At 39.6% G+C, this 20,957-nt stretch overlaps 2 protein-coding genes and 1 long non-coding RNA gene across 15 annotated transcripts in view; all 3 read right to left on the reverse strand.

Annotated features, from left to right (window-relative positions):
* si:dkey-151g10.3 (serine/threonine-protein kinase WNK3) overlaps positions 1-11,528 on the reverse strand; it is a 44,857-nt gene extending 33,329 nt beyond the window's left edge. For 4 of the 11 annotated variants that reach the window (XM_037774010.1, XM_037774014.1, XM_037774012.1 and 1 more), the window contains exons 1-2: positions 10,919-11,524; positions 810-1,993 (exon numbers count right to left, since the gene is read on the reverse strand). In XM_037774010.1, the coding sequence (XP_037629938.1) occupies positions 810-1,532 (723 nt within the window). In that variant the 5' untranslated portion in view covers positions 1,533-1,993; positions 10,919-11,524. Of the gene's footprint in view, positions 1-809; positions 1,994-10,918 lie in introns of all 11 variants that reach the window. The other 7 variants (XR_005207429.1, XM_037774011.1, XM_037774013.1 and 4 more) reach the window with 4 other exon arrangements.
* The window catches only part of LOC119490573, an 839,978-nt gene that overhangs the window by 647,293 nt on the left and 171,728 nt on the right, over positions 1-20,957 (reverse strand). The window lies entirely within an intron of this gene.
* fam3a (FAM3 metabolism regulating signaling molecule A) lies at positions 13,848-20,796 on the reverse strand. Of its 3 annotated transcripts, none has more exons than XM_037774063.1 (10): positions 20,493-20,796; positions 19,478-19,509; positions 19,259-19,366; positions 18,857-18,880; positions 18,618-18,744; positions 18,225-18,283; positions 18,060-18,110; positions 17,859-17,943; positions 15,970-16,096; positions 13,848-15,020 (listed from the first exon to the last, which is right to left on the reverse strand). In XM_037774063.1, the coding sequence occupies exons 2-10, from the start codon at positions 19,488-19,490 to the stop codon at positions 14,931-14,933; spliced, it is 684 nt and encodes a 227-aa protein (XP_037629991.1). In that variant the 5' UTR covers positions 19,491-19,509; positions 20,493-20,796; the 3' UTR covers positions 13,848-14,930. The 3 variants fall into 3 exon arrangements, with proteins under 3 accessions (XP_037629991.1, XP_037629989.1, XP_037629992.1); XM_037774061.1 differs by having other exon boundaries at positions 13,848-15,029; positions 20,493-20,794; XM_037774064.1 differs by having other exon boundaries at positions 14,923-15,058; positions 20,493-20,795.

A 20,957-nucleotide genomic window follows, 5' to 3' on the forward strand; every position in this document is an offset into this window, starting at 1 on the left:
CTAACTCATTCCTGGGTTTTAGAACTCATTCCTGCAGCTCCTTATACCAGGTCATGTTAAAACTAGCCTAATTAGCAACATCATTTTGACTATACATTTTATAATAAGAACATTAACTTCTCACTCTAAATCTTGTGATACACTATGACTGCTTGATTAGTGACAAAATTAGCTTCTTCAAAAAGCAATTTCCAGTAAGTACCAAGGCAGAATGAACATGCACTCTCAAGATGTTTTTTTATCAGGAGCTGTGAGGAGTCGCTTTCCTGATTTACACCTAGAACACATTAATGCAAACCCTAAAATTAATATTTACCTCAAGTGTCATGAATGAATTATTATTATTAAGGCCAAAATGCTGTTAATAATACCCTATCACAACAAGAAGGAGCGCTGACAGCCCAAGATTCTATTATTCATAACAGTCCCAGAAAAGGCAAAGCCTCCAGTTTCACAGTGTGCTGTCACTTAACTACAAGCGATGCTCCTCCTTTTCACCTCTGTCTCCACTGAACTGCAGTCTCGCAGTATGAATAGCAAGCAGACGACGTGCTGAGATTCCCAGATTCCAGGAGGAAGAGCTCCTTAGACACATCTAATTCTATTCACTTCAAAAGAGCAACATCTCTCTTAAGCACACTAATTGGAATTATTATTTGTTGACATTAAGTATTTGTGTACGCATTCTGAATTGTGCATTGATTATTTTGGGTTTATTTCATCTCTGATTGTGCCCACTAATGCAGAATTTATATATTTTTAATGTTTGGCATCATGGTGTGAAAAGAAAAGAGAATAGTTGGTCTTACCTGAAGTTCACACCAAGCCACCTCCACCCAGGTCTCTGTGTCCAGGCCTTTATACACAGTCTTGAAGGCTCCTCTGCCCAGTTCAATGTCAAACTTGAGGAACCTGCCTCCAGGAGAGGTGCCCACAGCCTTCATCTCCGCCTCCTCCTCCAGCTCACGGTCCCTCTCCTTCCCCTTCTGGGTGGTTGCGGAGGAAGGTGCATCCTTGCCGGGCTCCTGGCTGGAGCTGGGGCAAGATGGGTCCTGGCCTATGGCAGCACAGGATGAAGCAGCCCCTTGCTGCTGGGCACCGCTGGTGAAGACTGTGTCTGAGGAGCGCAGCTCCAGGTGGGGGGCACTATGAGGCGCCTCTGGGGGCACCACCACCTCATCGTCCTGCTCACAAATCTCCACACTCTTCCTGAAGAAGCGCTTCTCCCTCCTCAGTCGTTTCTGGCCAGTGTCGACTGGTAAGGAGGGCGTGGAGAATGAAATCGGCGTGACTGGGTTCTCCTCACCCTCCTGTCTGGCTTCCCCTCCTCCTCCTCCTCGGATTCCTCCATCGTCTCCTCCTGTTGCTTTCCTCTCCTGAGTCTGGGAGGAGGGGAAGTCCGAGGGGGTGCTCTGCGTCCTCTCCCTCTGTGGGTCGGCCCTGCCCTCCTGCTCCGTGTCCTCCTCCCTCTGTCCATCAGGTTTCTCCGAGGAGTCCTCGGTGCCTGTGGGCTCTCCAGGGTCAGTAGCCATGGGGAATGGCCTTTCCCACTCCTCTTCGACCTCCTCCTCCTCCTCCTCCTCCTCCAAACCTTTGCTCCTCCGTCAGTCCCCGTCTCTCTCTCTTTCTGTGGTCACCCACTCACCCTTTCTAGTCTGTCGGGCTGTTCTTCCAGTGCTGCAGGTGACTGAAGGCCGTCCTTGGTCAAACTTTTCCTCCACTCTCTGCCTCGCTTCCTCCTTTTATTAGATGCTTTACAGTAGCACAGGATGGTCACACCACAGCTGTTAGAGAATAGTTTCTGTCCTCACTTTCCTCCTCACCATGTCCTACATTTTTTTTTACATCCACCTAGGTGCAGTGTTAATCAAAGTAAACCACACGTCTCCCAGCTCTTAGAAACACACACTAAACCAGGAGTTTTTTTCAAGCCTGCTGGGAAACCGGCTGTGTTTTTCTTTCAAACTGTTGAGTGAATATCTTCAAGTAAACCCTGCAAGACAAAAACAAAACACTGCATTAATATTCAGACAGAGAGGGGAATTATTGTGATGTTGTTGCCATATTTAACTCTCTTAAGACAAATGCAAGTGGGTTACTGTTTGTATTTGATGAGACACGTTTAAATAGGAAAGTCGGAGGGTCCCCTTTACTTTAGAAGGACAAAACAGACCAACATCAAAGAAGTAGTTACCTCACAGAAAATTCTCACAGCACTTTTGTAAGGAAATGGACTGTCAGGCCCTGTTCAAACCTGGCATTAACATGCGTCCTGAGTGATCCGAACAGAGGTGGACAGCATTAAGTACATATATTTACACCTGGCATTAGAATGCGTCTCCACATGCGTCTCCAATGACCCCTTGAGATTGGATCTCACTTCCCCACTCTATATGCAATTAAACACGTAGTAAACACATGGCTAATACAGCAGGCATTGTGAAATCCTATGTGTAGTAATATCCTACATATTTGTGAATTTGGGTATATTTTATTAACATCAAAATAGAAGGTTATTGTACCGGTTGTCCCCGGGGACCTCCATGCCGTAAAAAATGCTTCCTTTGCCAGACAACAGCGGCGTACAGAGCTTCAGAGCCGGGGATGAGAGCGAGTGGGCGCGCGGGTGTCAGCTCCGTGCAAAGCACCAGAACAAAAAACAGTGACACATCTCCGACAGTATGATAATAATGCACCTTGCGTGCCTAGTCTGATAGTCTGTAGATATGTAGCCTATAGATAAGATATATTTTAATAAAATACTGTTGTATTGACAGAATACAGTAAAGCACAGAGGCCGTTTCCATGCTGTGAAGCAGGTACTTGAGTAGGTGGTCCCTAATCTGGCCCAGGACACATTCGCGTACACACTGCTAAAAGAATGTGGACATATGTGGCCCAGACCACCTCTGAATGTGGTCTGAGCTATCAGATCTCAATGCGTCCTCAATGCATCTTGAGTGCGTGCTCTGGTTGTCCACTTGTGATCCGATCACTGAGGACGCATGTTAAGATCAGGTCTGAACAGGGCGTAAAAGATAGGATTGGATATTTAATGTTGAACAAGAGTTATGACTCTGATTCAACAGTTCTTTCTTGTAAAGCCAACCACTTGCAGGGAGTACTGTAATTTCCCCTGAGAATGTGAAGTGTTGATTGCCTGTAAAACTTCTGCTAATGCATTTTTAGCAATTAAGCTCACACCGTAGCAAAATGCTGCAAACATAAAGAAAACCTAATGTGAATAGATTTGAAGATCTCCATAATTGGAGTGAATGTTTCCAGTAATCAGATACAGGGTAAAACTTCAGACAGTACAAATGTCTGTAAATGGTCTTTTTCCACAGCCGCTTGCCAAAGTGACCCAAGCTAAGTAATGCTATGCTAATTCAAACTCAGTAGTGAGCTCTGGTGGCCCAGCTTGTAACCGTATATGGTAAGAATATCCCCAAAAAAACGTATAGGAGAGAAACCATTTAATCTGCCAAAGAAAGGCTTCATCTTTGTTATGGGCTAAACTTTGACATTTAAACCAAAGAGTCCTCAAAGAATATCCAGCTAGCCTGGTCAAGAATTACACATCATGGCTTCATCAATCATCAAGTGCACGTTTATCAGCGTCTTGTGACTTAAGTAGTGTTCAACGCCGGCTCCATTAGTCAACAGAAAGCTGCCATTAGGAGTAGGCGATCCCAGCCATTAAATATGGATGATGAACTATGGGCCGGCTGAGTGTGAATACTTCATAGGGATTGTCAAACTGGAGTGACTAAAACACATCTGCAACAAAGCGCTCATAAATATACACAACTATGATTGTGATTATCATCAGCCGACTCAGTGCATACCCAGTCAACCATTCAGGCAGGGTGATAATAGACAGTTTTATAGTGACATGGAAATATCCCTGCAATGCTCGTTCACTGTTTGGGTTTGTGTGTGAGTCTGTGCGCATACTAGTGGGCATCTTTCTGATGACATTTTAATTTCGACTTCCCCTCTATCACTCTCCATCTGTCCCTAGGTATTATATCTCCTCTGCCCTCTGGCAACCGATGATGTCTTGTGGCTTTTTTCATTAAGACACCTGACAGGCTGAAGTCACTCTGGAGCCAATATCTAATAGACAGGGTTGGTCTACCAATTACAGATGCAATAAAAGTCACCATTCATGATTAAGCAGCTGAACTTAAAGAAAGAGAGCGTGCTAATGCATACCAACAACACAAGCTGCAACTGAAGGAATGTGGCTGTCCTGGGGTTGTAATGGTGCAGTCAATGGAAAGCAAAAAGTGCAGTCTGGGTCAGGGTATTAACTCACTTTGCATATTAGTTTACAACTGACCACGTGGGACTTTCAAGGGCCGCTGCCATGGCTTGGGTTACAGCACTCTTAGGTATGAAGCTATCCACAACGACCACACATTTCTATCCTGGCCCCTTGTCTTTACTGACAGGCTCAGTTAAAGTCACAGCAACAAGTCCAGACTTTTTTCTTCAATTTTAATGAGCAAAGAAGCCCACCGTGACTATTGGGGCCTCGTCTAGCGGCTCACAGCAGCTTTTATCTCTTTTATAAGGCGGCCATTAACACTCTTGTCAAGTCTGTTGTCTCTCCAGGCTCAAAGCAAATGAGACAAGCAATGCTCGTGGCTGTCAGTCAAATTTAAAACACAATGGGCTGATATTAGACCAACTGCTAAGAGGCTCCTGAAGAATTCCAGTCCAGCAACGTTCCCGAAATGTAGACAAGCTCTTTAAGAGACAGACTGTACTTAAGCAAGTCTCTTCCCGCAGCACACTCTACGCCTGATACCATATAGCAACTTTATTATGAAATCATTGAACCATATGATATAATTGCCTATCACTTTATACTGTATGGTATTTCAAATTGCAAAAGTTATATGTATTGTTATATGGGTGCTTTTCTGAAACAAACCAATTACAAATCAATGTGAGTGTCTGTTTTTGGCTAAACCAGAGACCTAAATACCTGAAAACCCGAGGTACTGCATTATTACAGTGGAAAATCCAGTAAATGTAATATTGACACAAAAATTGAGTATACCAGTAATTCAGGGTGGACATGTTTATGGTACTAAATTAAAAATTTAGAGCATACAGTATCTATGATTGAGGGATAGTCTCCGCACGGCTCTCAACATGGTGACGGTTAAGCCGGCGGCTAGCAGCTAACGATGCTAACAACACAAAAAGGGATAGCAACTTCATTCTCTGCTCAGGATGGCGTTACTCTACTATATCTTTACATAGCAAATAGTTGTTTGCTGCTATGTTAAAGGTGCTAAATATGGGATTGGGAGCATTTCTATTGCCTCTCAACAGCTCTCAACATGGTGATGGTAAGCCTTGGCTCGCAGCTAACCGTGCTCGCAGCTAACCGTGCTCGCAGCTAACCGTGCTAACAGCGCTAAAAAATGCAAACAACGGCTAAAGTGCTGACAGAGCTAACAGCGTTTACCTGGGGGGAATTGGAGGGTGGGTGCTATGCTTCTGTGACGACGCCGTCAGTCGGGACAGCAGTATCAACCCTAAACGCAGTATGAGAGCAGTGAAGACCAGCGGCCGTAGCTAGCCAGTAGGGCACAATCACATACATGAACATGCACTAAAGGCACGCACGGCCGGACCGGCTGTGTAAACAAAGCAAGGAGAAGCTTGGATTACAACTATAGCAGCAACTTCATTCTCTGCTCAGGTAGACATTACTCCACTATATCTTTACATAGCAAATAGTTGTTTGCTGCTATATTAATGCTCTGAATTTCGAGTTTAGCACCTTTAACTGATGAAATGTTTAAAAAAAAAGTACCAGATAAAACACCGACTTAAAATGATTTTGTTCAGTTACAGTAATCAAGCTTCTTTTATGTCACATTTTCATTATTATAAGCTGACATATAACTGCACAGTATCTTAATTAATACAAATATAAGGTGACTAAAAATAGCAACCACATTTTCAGTTTCGTCAACCAAAAGCTGATGCCTAGTTGCTAGCCTGGCAGCCACTTAAAGTAAAGTTATTGTTGAGACCTGCCTGTGTCAGGGTGATATATTCAAATAGCGTTTTTTAGTTTTTTATCAAATCAACAGCTAAAGATATTCAATTTAAAAAAAGAAAAGCAGTAAATCCTTACACTTGAGAGGATGGAGCCAGCGAATGTGTCATTAAATGATTAAACAATTAATTAAATGATCAATTATCAAAACTAATTTCAGCACCCCAGTAGGGTCATACTGTAGTGTACAGTGCGTCTAAAAAGGTAAAGGCTAACAGGATGTGGGGAACATAAAGGGGGAAAAACAACAGGCGATAAAGAGAGGGAAGTTGCCCTTTAAACAGAAGCTTATTCGCCTATGTCCCTAGGGCAAGGAGTTCCCATGAAAGCCACATACCGGACAGAGTTATCACAGTACATCAGACACGTTCAACCCCATCACTGTCTCTCACACCCGCCCAGTCTACACACACAAACACACACACACACACACACACACACACACACACACACACACACACACACACATACAGATATCAGACGCACACCAGCAGGCTAGAACAAACTTTCTGTTTCACTTTTTCTTTCTCTCTCTGTCCCTCTCACACTCTTTCTATCTTTTATACACAGACAAAAACACACATCAAAAGCAAACCCTCTCCCACACCCAAACCACATGTCCCATTTCAATGAAAGAATGCTGAGAGGAATTTCCTGACACCAGGAAAATGACCAAGCAATGTGGGCAAACGTGGTTAATCCAAAGTTGAAGATAACAAAACCGACGTCGCAGCTGAAACGGTGACATCTCTCTTCGGCAGCAAAATGACTCCAGCGTGTTAGCGTTCATCAAGTTCACACGTCAGAAATCATTTTGTGTTCATTTTTCTAGCAGTGCTGGGAGGACATGAGAACTGAACATCTGACGTGCTGCGCGCTGCATGCCCTCCAGGCTTCTGTGAGGCTCCTGCACGGGGAGAACACCTGCAGCTGCCTCGTCGTTTCTCAAATGTGCAAATCATTGTGACACCTTTTGCTTTATTATGACTGCCAGAGATGTGATTTCTATTCTATTCTATTCTCAAAACTTGCTGAAGGCCATGTTTGTTTTTGCCAGAAACTTTTTTGTTGTCTGTGCTCAGTTTTTACACAAGGAGAAGCAAAAAAAACTTACACCCTCTAATGCACAAAGACAAACAAAAGTGCACACACAGAAGTCTCACATGTCCTGCACAATCTGTAACTTAAAACACACAATAAATACAATGCAATCCTATCTGCGTCCTGCACTTTTTTCAGGGGGATACACACATTAATCCCCTGGAACCGAACTGCTGCTGGAAAATTAGGCAGACAGACAAAGGAAGAGCCAGGGGACTCTGTGTCTGCACACAGACAGCACCGTTTTTGCAATCGAGGGGGACGTGTAGATGAAAAGAGTGAATAAAAAGTGGCGAGGGGGACAGGAAGGGATTGTAGTTGGTGGGAGCAGGCGGACAGCAGAGTTTCAAACAGAGAGAGAGAGGGAAGGAGGGATGGAGCGAGGGGGGCGGCTAGTCGAAGGGGTGGGAAAAATGTGTGAGTGAAAGAGAACAAGAGAGAGATAAAGAGAGGGGGGTGACACAGACAAAAAGGGGGCTGGGGGGGGATTTTGCCTGATAAAATATGTGCCAATGTTTGTGTGAATGAAAGCAGTGACTATAGCTAAATTTTTGCACGGACAAAAGCAGCTACAGTTGTGGAGAGGAGAGGAGAGGAGAGGAGAGGAGAGGAGAGGAGAGGAGAGGAGGAGGAGAGGAGAGGAGAGGAGGAATGCTTTTAGTGGTTGGAAAAGGTCGAAAACATGAGGTGATTACATTAGCATAGGAATAGTTTCCGAAGGTATGTCCAGTGTCACAGCGAGACTGGGTGCAGAGGGCCAAGGGAGAGCAGGGTGTTTGCCGTGTTTTTTATTTTATTTTCTAAGTTTAAAAAGTTTAAAATTATAACTTTTCCTAGTTGAAATGACTAATCACAAGTTATTTTAAGTATCAGTTAATACACACGTATTGTCAGGTGTAAAGTTATGAGACCACAAGTGTATTATCAGCAAAAAGGTTCCTTCATCAACTGCCAGCTACAATAGTTTGCATATTATCCCTTTGTTGAATACTAGACTGAGTGAGCTTTGTTATATCAGACATGGAGTCATGAAGACAGGGAAATGAGAGAAATCTGAAAAGAAATGTGTTGAAGACCCCTCAGTCATGTTGTGTACATCAAATCCAAACCAACAGCTGCATGTAACAATAACTGTTCAACGCATAATTAATCAACACTTGAATCTATCCAGTCTTTTTCCAGTTCAGTATGAGTCCCACAGAGATTTAAAGAGGTGATGGAGGCTGAGTGATGTGGGGAGACGAGGCAGAGGCAGCTCAAGGTCTGAGAGCTACTGCATGCCAAAATATGAATAGGCTCTGTGTCAAGCAGCAACTGCTCTGAAGATCACAGCTCTACATCTGAACTCTGCTGCTCAGCTGTTGACCACAACGGCAGGTAAAAACAAAGACCATGTTTGTTCAGCGAGGCCACCTCTAACAGGCATGGCTTCTGTCATAAAGTCACACTGGGACACATCACTGTAAGAGGCAGGTGTAGTCTAAACCTTCAAAGAGCTGACTCTGTCTGTGCTGCTGTCGCATTAAAAAACAGGAGGCTGCCAGGCTCAGACTGTGATTATGCATGAGGCACAATTAATTACAATGTTCAGGACAAGCAAGGGAACACTACAATTTGAACACACGAGCTAATGTCTTAATGAACAGATCTTGAAAAACACCCACAAAAAAGCACTTAATTTAAGAGCAGTGTATGTGCAAATGTACAAGAAAAGATAATGCAATTAAAACTACTCCTCCTACACAAGATGGTTCAGCACATGTTGCTTCCCTGTGCGTCTTCCGTCTATAGGCGGCTGCGTTTTGAAATCTGATAAATCTAATGCTGTGCACTAGAATCAAACACACAATGATTGTTCTCTTCCCATTAGGGAAACTCAAGGCAGAAAACACAACAGGGACTTTTGTCCAATCCAGGTCAAGCATGGGAGAGCGGGAGTGTAGGTAGCACACACAGAGCACTGTTCAGCGAGGGAGAGAGACAGAGAGAATATGTGTTATCTAACCCCCCTTTTTGTTCGCTTTCATTCCCCTCAGCGAGCACAACCATCCCATACCAGAGGATTCCTCTAATCCAGGTGAGAGAGAGGCTCCTTAATCAGCCAATGATGAATCAGGATTACATTACTAAAGAAGCTTACTACTGCTGGAGCTCATATCATCAACTGAGCCTCCTGCAAATGGTCTCTGAACTTTTATGGATGATTTGTTGATTACAGTATTAAGCAGCTGTCAGCACTCTTTAGGAGAGGAAGCATCATCCCGAATGTTTAATGAGACTAGGGATGCACCGATCCGACTTTTTTCTGTCCCAATACCGATAACTGGGCTTTGGATATCGGCTGATACAGAGTACCGATACGATACCAGTGTTTAATTAATGAGCTATGCCTCACTTCTTTTTTGTGTAACGCAACATCAGGCTTGACTTAAGCATTGCTTTCCTAACTTTGTAAACCTACCTTTGAAAAAACTGAATTGTTATTTATTATTAAAATAATAAATAGTACACCAGCAACTTGGTAAAAAAAATCTTCAAAATTAACAGGAATTATTTACATCAATTACAATTCAAGTGTAAACCTTTTTAATGCAGCAACAAATTGGTAAAAAACTTAAACAGGAATTAAAATTCCATTTTATAATGTATATAGTATCTAAACATAGCATTTAATTTAATAGATCGGCCCCATTGTCACCGATATCCCATCCAGCTATTTGAGTCAGTATCTGACCGATATGCATCAGGTATCGGTGCATCCTTACTAACACATTCAATGTTTTTCTATATATACATATCAATAAAATATAAATACATGAGGAGTGGAGGAGGGATGCTTGATGTTATACATAATTTATGGATACCAATAATAATTCATGTATTTCTACTACTGTAGATACACATACAGTAGGTAACATTTTAAGATGATTTTATTTTTTTAACACACATATTGTGAAAATTGCTTCGAGCAAAGCACCCATGATGCGACTGGTGATGTAGTAGTGAAGCAATGAATGTATGTTATTTATAGGCTACAGCATAAAACGACAGAGATATCCTGGATGTGCAAGCACCCATGAAGTGCATCTATTGGCTAGCTGGGAGCTCAGCTGACTTTAGAAACGCTGAGAGACACAAAGTACAGTCATCGTACAAGACAACAGCATAATAGTGACTGAGACACCACCACCATAAATCATTTTCTTAATAGTCTGTTTATTGTCAATACTGTATATACTGATCCTATTTTTATACTTCCTTCTATTTAAATGGTTCATATTTTGTTACACTTTAGTTTAGCTTTTTTTTTTTTACTGTGTTAGCTGATGCATGTTGTATTTTTGCACTATCCCCTTTGCTGCTGTACACTGCAAATTTCCCCACTGCATGCAGGATTAATAAAGGAATATCTTATCTTATATCTTATCTTAAATCACAAAAACCTCCTTGTCCCAATGCAAATCATTCAAATCATGTGCTAAAATGCTGAATGTGTGAGGGCCTGTCAGTCAGTCAGTCAGTGTGCCTGCAGGTTTGCACTTGACTGGAGTGTTTTTTTTTACACTGACTGCATGATTTAATTCAGAAGCATTATGAGAGGATAAATACCTAACAAGCTATCTGGGAGTGCTTAAACAGACTGAACAATAAGGTTTCACTATGGGGTGCACATAGTAAACAGAAATAAACAGTACTATTTGTATTAAAAACATATAAATAACAACAACTCACCTGAATGCATCATAGTAGCTCGTCGGTCCAGCTTTAGTATCTTTATTTTAAAAAACACAAACTGCCCAGTTAGCTAACAGTTAGCTACCAGTTAGCTGGATTTCTTATTATTCCTGTAACGTTATTTACACTTCTGCCTACAAAATTATTTGTACACCCACTGAAAAAATACATAATCAAAAAAAAAAGGCTTTAGAAAAAAAAAAAAAAATCCTCTCTTTTACATTTTATACGAAAATAAAACCCCCACCGGAGAGTCGTCGAGCCTCTCCTCCGGTCGTCGAGCCTCTCCTCCGGTCCGCACGAGAGAGACAGAGAGAGAGCGAGACAAGGCTGCTGCACTTGGTGTTCCAATCCAGACGATGTTGAGCCGTTGGGCTTTTACTCGTCTTCACACTCGCTGCTCAGGTTTAACGGCTCCAAGTTGTGCGGCCGGCCATTCATGTATGTACTAATATCATTAACTTATGTACATAATTTACAACGCAACGACTCTCCAAACGGCCTTCTTCAAGCAGGCAGGTTCGCGTGTGTGTAGTGTACTGAGCGCTGCCTGTTCTCACTTGCCACACAGAGGCTCCCTCCTCATCATCATCATCGAACCCGACCAGTTAGATCCCTCCGCCGCAAGATGGCGGTGCTGCCGAGGTTTATATTCAACGGCTTGTTTCGTGGGTTCAATGCTGCGTTCAAATGCTCGTTGTAAGATTCAGTGTTCGGTACAGTAGAGTCGTTAAACCCTAAAGAGCAGTACAGTACAGTGTGTACAGTATATGTGTTTAAGAGTAGATATTATGTCATATATGACCATCTAGCCTCATTCAATGTCATTATCCACTTCACACACACACACACACGTTATCCACATCACACACACACACACACACACACACACACACACACACTCATTATCCACATCACACACACACACACACACACACACACACACACACCCATTATCCAAATCACACACACACACACACACACACACACACATACACGTACACACACATTCTTCAACCTGCTTTTATCCCCCTGTGTTGTTTTTGTTTTGTTTTGTTTTTGTACTTTGTTATTTTTCTTTCTCTGTGTAATATATTTTGGTATTTATTATATATGTCCCTGCACATGTCTTCACTTGTTTTGTAATCACTTTATAACACAATAAAAAAACAAAACGAAAAAACCCTAAAGAGCATTCAACTGATTTTCTATGTAGGTACATCTACTCAAGTACTGTACATAAATAAAACCATTTTTTCGGTCCTTTACTTATGACACTTAAGTACTTCCACTCCACTACATGTCAGTGGGAAATGTGATTTTTTACTCCACTATATTTATACATTTATTTGACAGCTTTAATTCATTTGCAGATCAATAATATAAAGTATAAATCAACTAATAATTTCGTAAATATATTTTTTTGAAAAAGGAAACCATATTAAATAAAACAAAAACAGTAAATTTAAATATAATACAAATAATACAAATAAATAGAATGTTAATTTACCAACATTTAATTGATGAATACATAACTGCATCACTAATTATAATCTAGTAATATGATGCTGAAATGGGCATTTCTGCATAATGAATACTTTTACAAACTCTACTTTTGGTACTTTAAGTAAAGTTTGATGCTAATACTTTTGTACTTTTACTTAAGTAAATAAAGTAAGTATTTTGAATATAGGACTTTTACTTGCAACTGAGTATTTTTACACTGTAGTATTGCTACTTTTATTTAAGCAAAAGATCTGAGTACTTCTTCCACCACTAATTGCTACTGTGTCAAAGTCAAAATACAACAATGTAAAAAATACTCTGGTACAAATAAAAGCCCTGCATTTCAAATCTAAAGAAGTATTCAATGCAGAACATTAACCCTGTACGTGTTATTCTATTCTATTCTATTTTAAATATTTGATATACTGTATTTTATTCTGTAACATTGCATCATATTGTCTAAGCTAGTCATATTAAAAGGAAGTGGAAAAAGTACAATAATTACGCTCTGAAATGTAGAGCAGTATAAGTGTAAAGTGGAATAGAAATACTCAAGTAAAGTACCTCAAGATTTTTACTTGAGTACATTACTTGTGTCAGTGTATTAGGTTACTTTCCACCGCTGGTGAGTACGTGTAAGTAGGCTTTATGTCTGGACATATAGGGGTATGGATTTGTATATGACTATATGTTCACTGTATTTTTTTTATCTTAGTTTTTATATTTGTTTTGTGTTTTTTCTTGTGAGACATGTGGAGTCTGTTAAATAAAATATTACCCTTTTTGGACAAAAGAGACTATTTAGTACCTCTATTTGTATTAAATGCTCATAATGTGCAAATAATTTAGTTTTTATGCTGTGACTCTTAAATTCCCAAGAGTGAAATAATGTGTGAACATTATCTTAAACGTTAATTGTGACAAAGAGAGCTAAAAAGGAGTAAATATATAATATTAGTGTTAAAGTACATCATTATTCTACCTCGGTAATGCTCGTGCCCCTCCCTTTGAACATCACATAACCCACAGTCCTTGAGAACAATGAACTCATCAGTAAATATAGGCTACAGCTCGAAATTACGATTTTTCTAACGACACGTGAAGGCTCCATAGCACATCCCAATGGAACAATGAAATTGATGGTGTTTTTATGTTATTATTATGTTACAGCCTACAGATTTAAGGTGTGGTATAATTTTGTGTTGTCACTGAATTAACAGTCAAACCTGAACTGTTCTATATCCAGTCTGCGGGGTTTATTATCACCATCACGGCATCTGCTGCTTAGTGAAACAAATGCCTTGAGCAGAATGAACCTAGTAACCCCAGAGAGACTTTTGTCGCCCTCTGGTGAATTTCTTTAAGTATATCAGTTAATTCAAGACCACTCAGGACCCAAAGGAGAAAAAAAACAACAGAATAAATATTCAGACAATTTTATTCATCAGCATTATAGTCACAATATAAAGACAGACTGTGATGCTTTGTAGAAAAATCTCTACACTTAGAGATAATATAATTCAGACAAAGGCAGCTAAAATTGACTTACATACATGTAAAATAATATTTTTATTTCTATACATTTCCTTCATTGTTAGGTTTCAATGATGCAGATAAACGTTAAACATTATTTAAAAAACGACATACACAATCACACATTTATGTTTAAACAAAACACACACTTGGATGATGCTTCATTAAAACTACGGGCGGGCGGCGTCATGATTAACCCACATTATGAATCTGTTGTGTCTCCTAATGAAGTATTAAAATAAATAGTTATATCAGAGGAAAATGACCTAGGCCAAGTTTGGCTGAAGAAATCTGTAAACACGTGGCAAGCAATAACTGCAGTGCATCAAGTTCTAAGGAAACAATGGCAGCTAACGCTAGGCATAACATTATCACTGAAATATGTATCACAGGATGAAAATATATTAACGGATTTAAATATAAAATCTGCCCACATACCTGTTGCTTAGTAGGACATTTAAACTACTAGTGTGCCTCACTTGATTTTCTTATGCCGACGTGGATTAGGTTTCCGGTTATGTGTTTCTTCTGCCTGCTGAAGATCAAATGTCGTGACACCAGACAGACAGACAGGCTAGCAGAGAGGAAATATGTCCGTTTCCTACAATGGCTTTGGAAGACCTACTCCAGCTGCATTCATTCACTAGTCGCTGTTACACTTTGGTCATCAAACATTTGGCCTCTCAAGTTTCTTGTAACCTGACACAAACGTTTTCCTTGTTCCTACAACATTATCTCGGCTCAAAAGTGTCTCACAAAGCTTAATGCACAAATCCTCTATAAGTTCCAGCAATTTTAAATATAATCAAGTCCCAGCAATCTTTGCAGTCAACTCATGCCTCTGCCACGAGAGGGGAAATGAAATGCCCAGATCTTGGGTGGTTTTCAGTCATTCAGCCGTTCTGGATTTTTTAGCGTTTATTTGGATCCGCTGCTGCCACTCCAGTATGTGAGGGAGTACCAGGCGGTATTATCCTTCCAGGGGCGGCCGCAGAGGAATACAGCCATCCATCTCCAGAGACTCAGGCCAACCTTCATACTTGTTGCTGCTCTTACTGTTCTTCATGCGCTAATGGGAACGACCATGGGTCAAAAGAACTGATGTCAAAAAAATATTGAGTATCACAATATTATATTTTGTGAGACTATATTGAATCTCAAAAACATTGTATTGATTTTTAATTAAGAGTTTACATGCAAAGATTAACTCAGTCGATACTTTATTTCATTTGCAAAGAGATGTGCCCTCTCAAAGTAGTGCTCGAATGTTCGATGTTACAGGGATTGTGATAAATACAAATGCATTTTCTTAACTCAGATTTGATGCATATGGTGGTGTGTTCTTTATACTATGACAGCTTTCCAAAAATTTGTTTTTAAAAAATTCACAATATATTGCCTTGCTTAGAGTATCACAATATATTGAGTCGTAACCCCTGTATCGTGATACGTATCGTATCGCCAGATTCTTGTCAATGCACAGTCCCAGTGTCAACAAAACAGACTGGGATCAGGATGGGATTCACCAACTGTCACTGTTAGTTTGCACAAAAGCCTGTTTTTAACTGCATACATTACCATGTAACTGCAAATATAAACAGGTGTACAAGTCTGGAAGCATTCCCATTCGTCATGTGTTGTCACATTTAGAGGTGGGATGGCTATTTAATATAGCAATATGTTAGATTTAGTCTATTGCGATACATTTCACAGTTGTAAACCTAAAATATTCCAAATGTTACCCAAGTTTATTTCCTGTTGTAGTGTATGGTTGCGTACGAAATTCCATACTGAAATGGAATTCAGTACGCTAAAACAGTATGTGAAATTACTAATCTTTATGATATTAACTGGTGAGTCATTGTGTATTGTACTTTAAACGATGACACAGGGAGGACTTATTTTTTCTGACATCTATAAGCAGTTAACTGTAGGCAAATCAGCATCACATCAAAGGAGCCGTTGATTTGTACCCTTTCAGCCTCTGTTCAGCATTGATAGTAACATACCTGCTCAAAGGGACTCTTATTCTCGATGCCCTTGGCTCCAACAAACACCCAGCTGTCTCTGAAGGCCAGCTCCTTCACTGCCGTGCTCCCGAGCTCCTCAAACAGCCGTCGAGACTCGTCGTTCAGCCTGTCAACCGGAAATGAGGATTAATATTTATTAAGTGGGTTGGCTGTTCTGCTGAATAAGAGGCTTACGAGTTAAAATAACCTCTGTTAAAGTTTATTGAAATTAAATGCAGGCCAGTTCCATTTCTCAGTGGGCTCCTTCTGGGCTTTAACACGGTCTCAGAGTCACTTACAACCCTGAAGTGTTTGTTAGCCACAAGGCCTTTTGAGGGTAACGGAGGGATTTATCATGCTCATTTTGCTACACCGAAAGGCATCAATAACAAATGAATCATCCACCAGATTTAAATGCAATATTAAAAATAAAATCTTGATTCCCTATGACACCACGAGGGCCCATCATCATTACCCACGGGGCATTTTGACTGCTCTGCTCACCTCCTTCAGTGACAACTGAAGCTTTTGCTCTTTCACAGCGTCCAAAATGCAAATTTGCACATTATTTTTGTAGCACTTTGTTAAAGGGTAACTTCTTCTTCTAACTTCTTCTTATTTTCCCATGTTTTTGTGTCTAAGTGACTGATGAAGGAAACAATTTCTGAAATTGGTCCAGTATTGAGAGATTGTTTTTGCCACTGACGGTTCAGATTGTTATTATAAGTGTCTGACAACATTATAGAAAGGACCCTACAGAGAAATAAAACATTTTTCTTACGTTTCGCTTGATCTGGTCTGTTTGTTATTGTGTCCAAGTCCCGCTCAGGGAGAAGTCTCTTTGTGAAATCTGAATATTCATATACTCTGGCTCAAATAAATACAAGCGGCCATCAAATTAAAAGGCCTCTTACACGTTGTCGAAATTATCCAAATATTCAGCCATGACATTGAAAATCTTTTAGATAACACTAAGCCAAGCTTTCTATTCTCCAACACAACAAACGTTTCCACCATGGATGTATTCCACTATTCCACCATTGTCTTGTGGCAACACGTCACCTCGCCAGATTTCACAACGAGACTTCTCCTTGAGCGAGACTCTTTCCATAATGTTGTTGCACATTTTAGGGGGACTTAAATGACGGTACCAGCTTGCCCCAATAGCACCATATTGCAGCCCACAAGCCATCTATAGCGCTCTTACTCAACATAGGACCAATTAAAAAAAAATAATAATAATAATAATAATTGTCCCTATTAGTCAGTTAGACACAAAAACGTGGGAAAATAGAGTGCAGGTTGAAAAATACCAAAGTTACCCTTTAAGCAAGTGACTCCTAATGTGGCATTATTAACTGATGGCTGGTATACCTACTCTAAGTCGTGGCCAATTGTTCTGCACTTTAATGCTATATTCTTTATTATGTGAGTTTTTGAAGATGTTTGAATAAATTAATTAATTTATTATTTTTATACAAGTGGAGTGTATAATGATGAATTTGACTGTAAAGTTGAACTGATAGGCATCAGTTGTTTTTTTTTTTTAAAAACTGGTTGGACATTGGTTCTGCTGTTGTAAAGCTATACAAATTCTATTCTCTATAGCAGTTCCACGTGATTATTTTACTCTACAAAACATTTTCCAAGTTCTAACATGAAATATCCTTAAGCTTCAGCCGACAATTTATCTGTGAAAATTGCTTCGCGGTGGATCTAAGGAGAAAAGAGAGGGGTTTTCATGGATATAAAACAGTTTCATATATATATATATATATATATATATATATATATATATATATATATATATATATATATATATATATATATACTGTTTTATATCTATGGGGGTGTTGGACTGGAACTGATCGCACATCATGGATTCTTACTTTGTAGCTGCATCATCAAAGGAAGCCACAAACACCAGAGTTCCTTCATGGAGCGGCCGGAGATACTTCAACAGGTCCGAAATATCTGAGAAAGAACGAACGTCAGATGAGCCATTAACTGTGGTTTATAGCATGCTGGTGCTGAGCCATATGTACCAGATGTGAAACATATATTATACATTAGTGTCTGGTTTGCATTACCTCCTGCCCACGTATCAAAGTTCTTTGTGTCCATTAGCTCTCCTGTCACCCCTGGAGTAAAGAAACACCAGTCAGATGTTATAATAACACAGTTAACAGCAGCTTAAAATATTAATGCTTCACAGTAAGATTAAAAGAAATAAATGTGGAGGAGGGGTCTCTTACCATTCACCAAAGCTATGTTCAGGCCTCTGCCAACATTGTTCTTCACACTGCTCACTAACCTGTGAGACAGAAAGACAAAAGGGTTGAAACACGAGCTGAAGGAGAACACTTCCTTGTATTGAACACATTATTCTACACTCTTATACACGCTGCCTGGCAACAAATCTATTAAGAAACAAGACTACAGACAAAAACAAAGAAATGGGGGACAGACAGACTGAAAGAATACTTGCATTCAGCTCCCCAGACAGGCTTGGAGGCCTGGTTATGACAGCACAGAAGAAAAAAAAAGAACAGAGTGTGAAACCAAAAAAAAAAAAAAAGAGACAGAGAGACGGACCGTAGGGGAGACAAATACAAAGATGTACAGAAAAGATAAGCACTGAATCTCACATCTTGTCCTCCAGGCAGATTTTGGGTCCGATGACGTTGGCAGCACCAGACACCAGGCGGAAAGCCAAATGTTTTGGGGGACAGGGAGCCGAAAGTCCACATTTATACCTTCGAGGGCGCGTTTCAGCTAAAATATAGGATACATTAGTAAATGGTGATGAAGACACAAAGTATCATGATCATGCTTGACGGGAAGAATACTCATAAAATTGGCAGATTATACAGTTTATTTTACTTACCAGGTGTTGGTTTCTCACTTGCACCTGAAAAAAATACAAAATGTTCACATTTAAATGAACTAATCTCATATCAGAAAGGCTTTTCTTGATCATGTTATCATCACACATGCGTCAATGCTTATAACTTGTCTTTAGGGTTGCTACTAGCAATGATTTTCTTTATCAATTAGTCACTACAATCTCAGAAAATAGTGAAAAATGCTCATCACCTTTGCCCAGAGCCTGTGGTGATGACAACAGTACAAAACCCAAAGATACTACATTTTCAGGCAACAGAGCAACTCCCCAAATCCTCACATTTTAGCAGCTAGAACCATTTAATGTTGGCCTTTTTTTTTAATAAATTGTTCTCAACTAATTTTCTGTCCATCAATTAATCATTTTAAAAGCTACTTCTCTCACCGGTGAAGAAATGGCGTACAGATGAACCACTTTCCCCTCCAAACAAGGTGTTTGCCAGCAGCCAGGTGAGCCCCACCAACAGCAGCACAGCCACAGCTCTAAGGGGCCCTGTCAAGAAAACAGAACCAGTTCAGGCACTACACATGAAATTAGCATGAGGTACAACAAGTTCCCACTTGGAGCGTACTGTTCTAAAATGTACTAAAATCCTTAACCAACCTGTTAATCTCATGATTCACCGTTGCATAGACCTACACAGAGAATTTGAAAAAAGAAAAAGAAAAATAGGTACATAACTTTGATAATTAAAATGTTTTGAAGGGAAGAAATTTTAAACAGTGTAAATAAAAGGTACAATGGAAATATGTTTAAAGTAGAGAGGACAAGTATAGTAAAGGAGACAAAATAAACAAATACAATAAAATAAAATAAAGGCAGTTTAAATTATTTTTGTTTCCACAAAAGGCAATGACACAATTGCATTGTGTATAGGCCTACTGTTTTGTTAAAACAGTGTAAATAAAAGGTACAATGGAAATATGTTTAAAGTAGAGAGGACAAGTATAGTAAAGGAGGCAAAATAAACAAATACAATAAAATAAAGGCAGTTTAAATTATTTTTCTTTCAACAAAAGGCAATGGCACAATTGCATTGCGTATAGGCCTACTGTTTTGTTTTTAAGCAACTTTAAAGAATTCTTGGAGGAAAAAAGTGGGTATTCTTTTATCAAAACTCTACTTGTGATTAAGGTAGTTAAATAAAAATAAATGTTTTTATTTTTGTAATATTTTTTTTTTAAATCACGACTTTCCCTCCTTATATTGCAACGAAAGGAGGCAAAATAAACAAATAAAATAAAATAAAATAAAATAAAGGCAATTATTTTTGTTTCCACAAAAGGTAATGACACAATTTCATATTATATAGGCCTACTGTTTTGTTTTTAAGCAACTTTAAAGAGTTCTTGAAGGAAAAGAGTGGGTATTCTTTTATCAAAACTCTACTTGTGATTAATACAATTAACCCATAAAATCATAACACTTAATTTGGGTTCATTCCATTCAAAGTTTGACATCTTTAATAAAGAAAGCTTTCCATGCACGATGGCTCAGCAGAGATGACGTTTGACATGAACCCATCGCGAAGACGAGGCAACAACACATAAATAATCCTCTCTGACAACACAATCAATCACTTATATGAACTTACAAAATGAGAAACGACAGCTCTTACCTACTGTGTGTCCAAAGCTTCAGGCGTGCCTTCTTCTCTTCACCTTTGCTAGTAAGTAAAGGTACTGAACAGTAAAGACGAGCTGTTGCTCTCTCCACCTGGTGACTTTAGGACTATTTCTTACGCTGTTTCCTCATTGACGCTCCTCTGGTGTAAATCAGCCTTCAGCGAGAAGTCAATTCCCCCCAGTCGACCATTTACACAAGTCTTGTTAGTCCGCTTTTAACAAACATGGAAGAAAAATATGCGGGTTATCCCAATGTAGTCTTGTCTTCCGGATATAGTACGTCACCATTGGAGTCTGCGCAGAGTGACGTCACGTGACCAAAAAATGTAGTTTTAATTTTTTTTTAATTTTATTTATTGTTGAGTAAATCACAAACATCCCCTCCTTATATTACCACGAAAAGCTACCACTCTTTTTTTAAAAAAATAAATAAATATTTACATTGAGAAAAAAAAAAA

The sequence above is a fragment of the Sebastes umbrosus genome, chromosome 6 (genome assembly GCF_015220745.1).
Source record: "Sebastes umbrosus isolate fSebUmb1 chromosome 6, fSebUmb1.pri, whole genome shotgun sequence".
Lineage (NCBI taxonomy): Eukaryota > Metazoa > Chordata > Actinopteri > Perciformes > Sebastidae > Sebastes > Sebastes umbrosus.

Bases quoted from the DNA above. Each gene is read 5' to 3' on its own strand.
- fam3a (XM_037774061.1), bottom strand. The intron at 18,111-18,224 runs GTAAGAGACCCC...TCTTTACTCCAG, and splicing joins GAACATAGCTTTGGTGAATG to GGGTGACAGGAGAGCTAATG. The intron at 16,097-17,858 runs GTAAGAATCCAT...TCCGGTTGACAG, and splicing joins TTTGATGATGCAGCTACAAA to GCTGAACGACGAGTCTCGAC.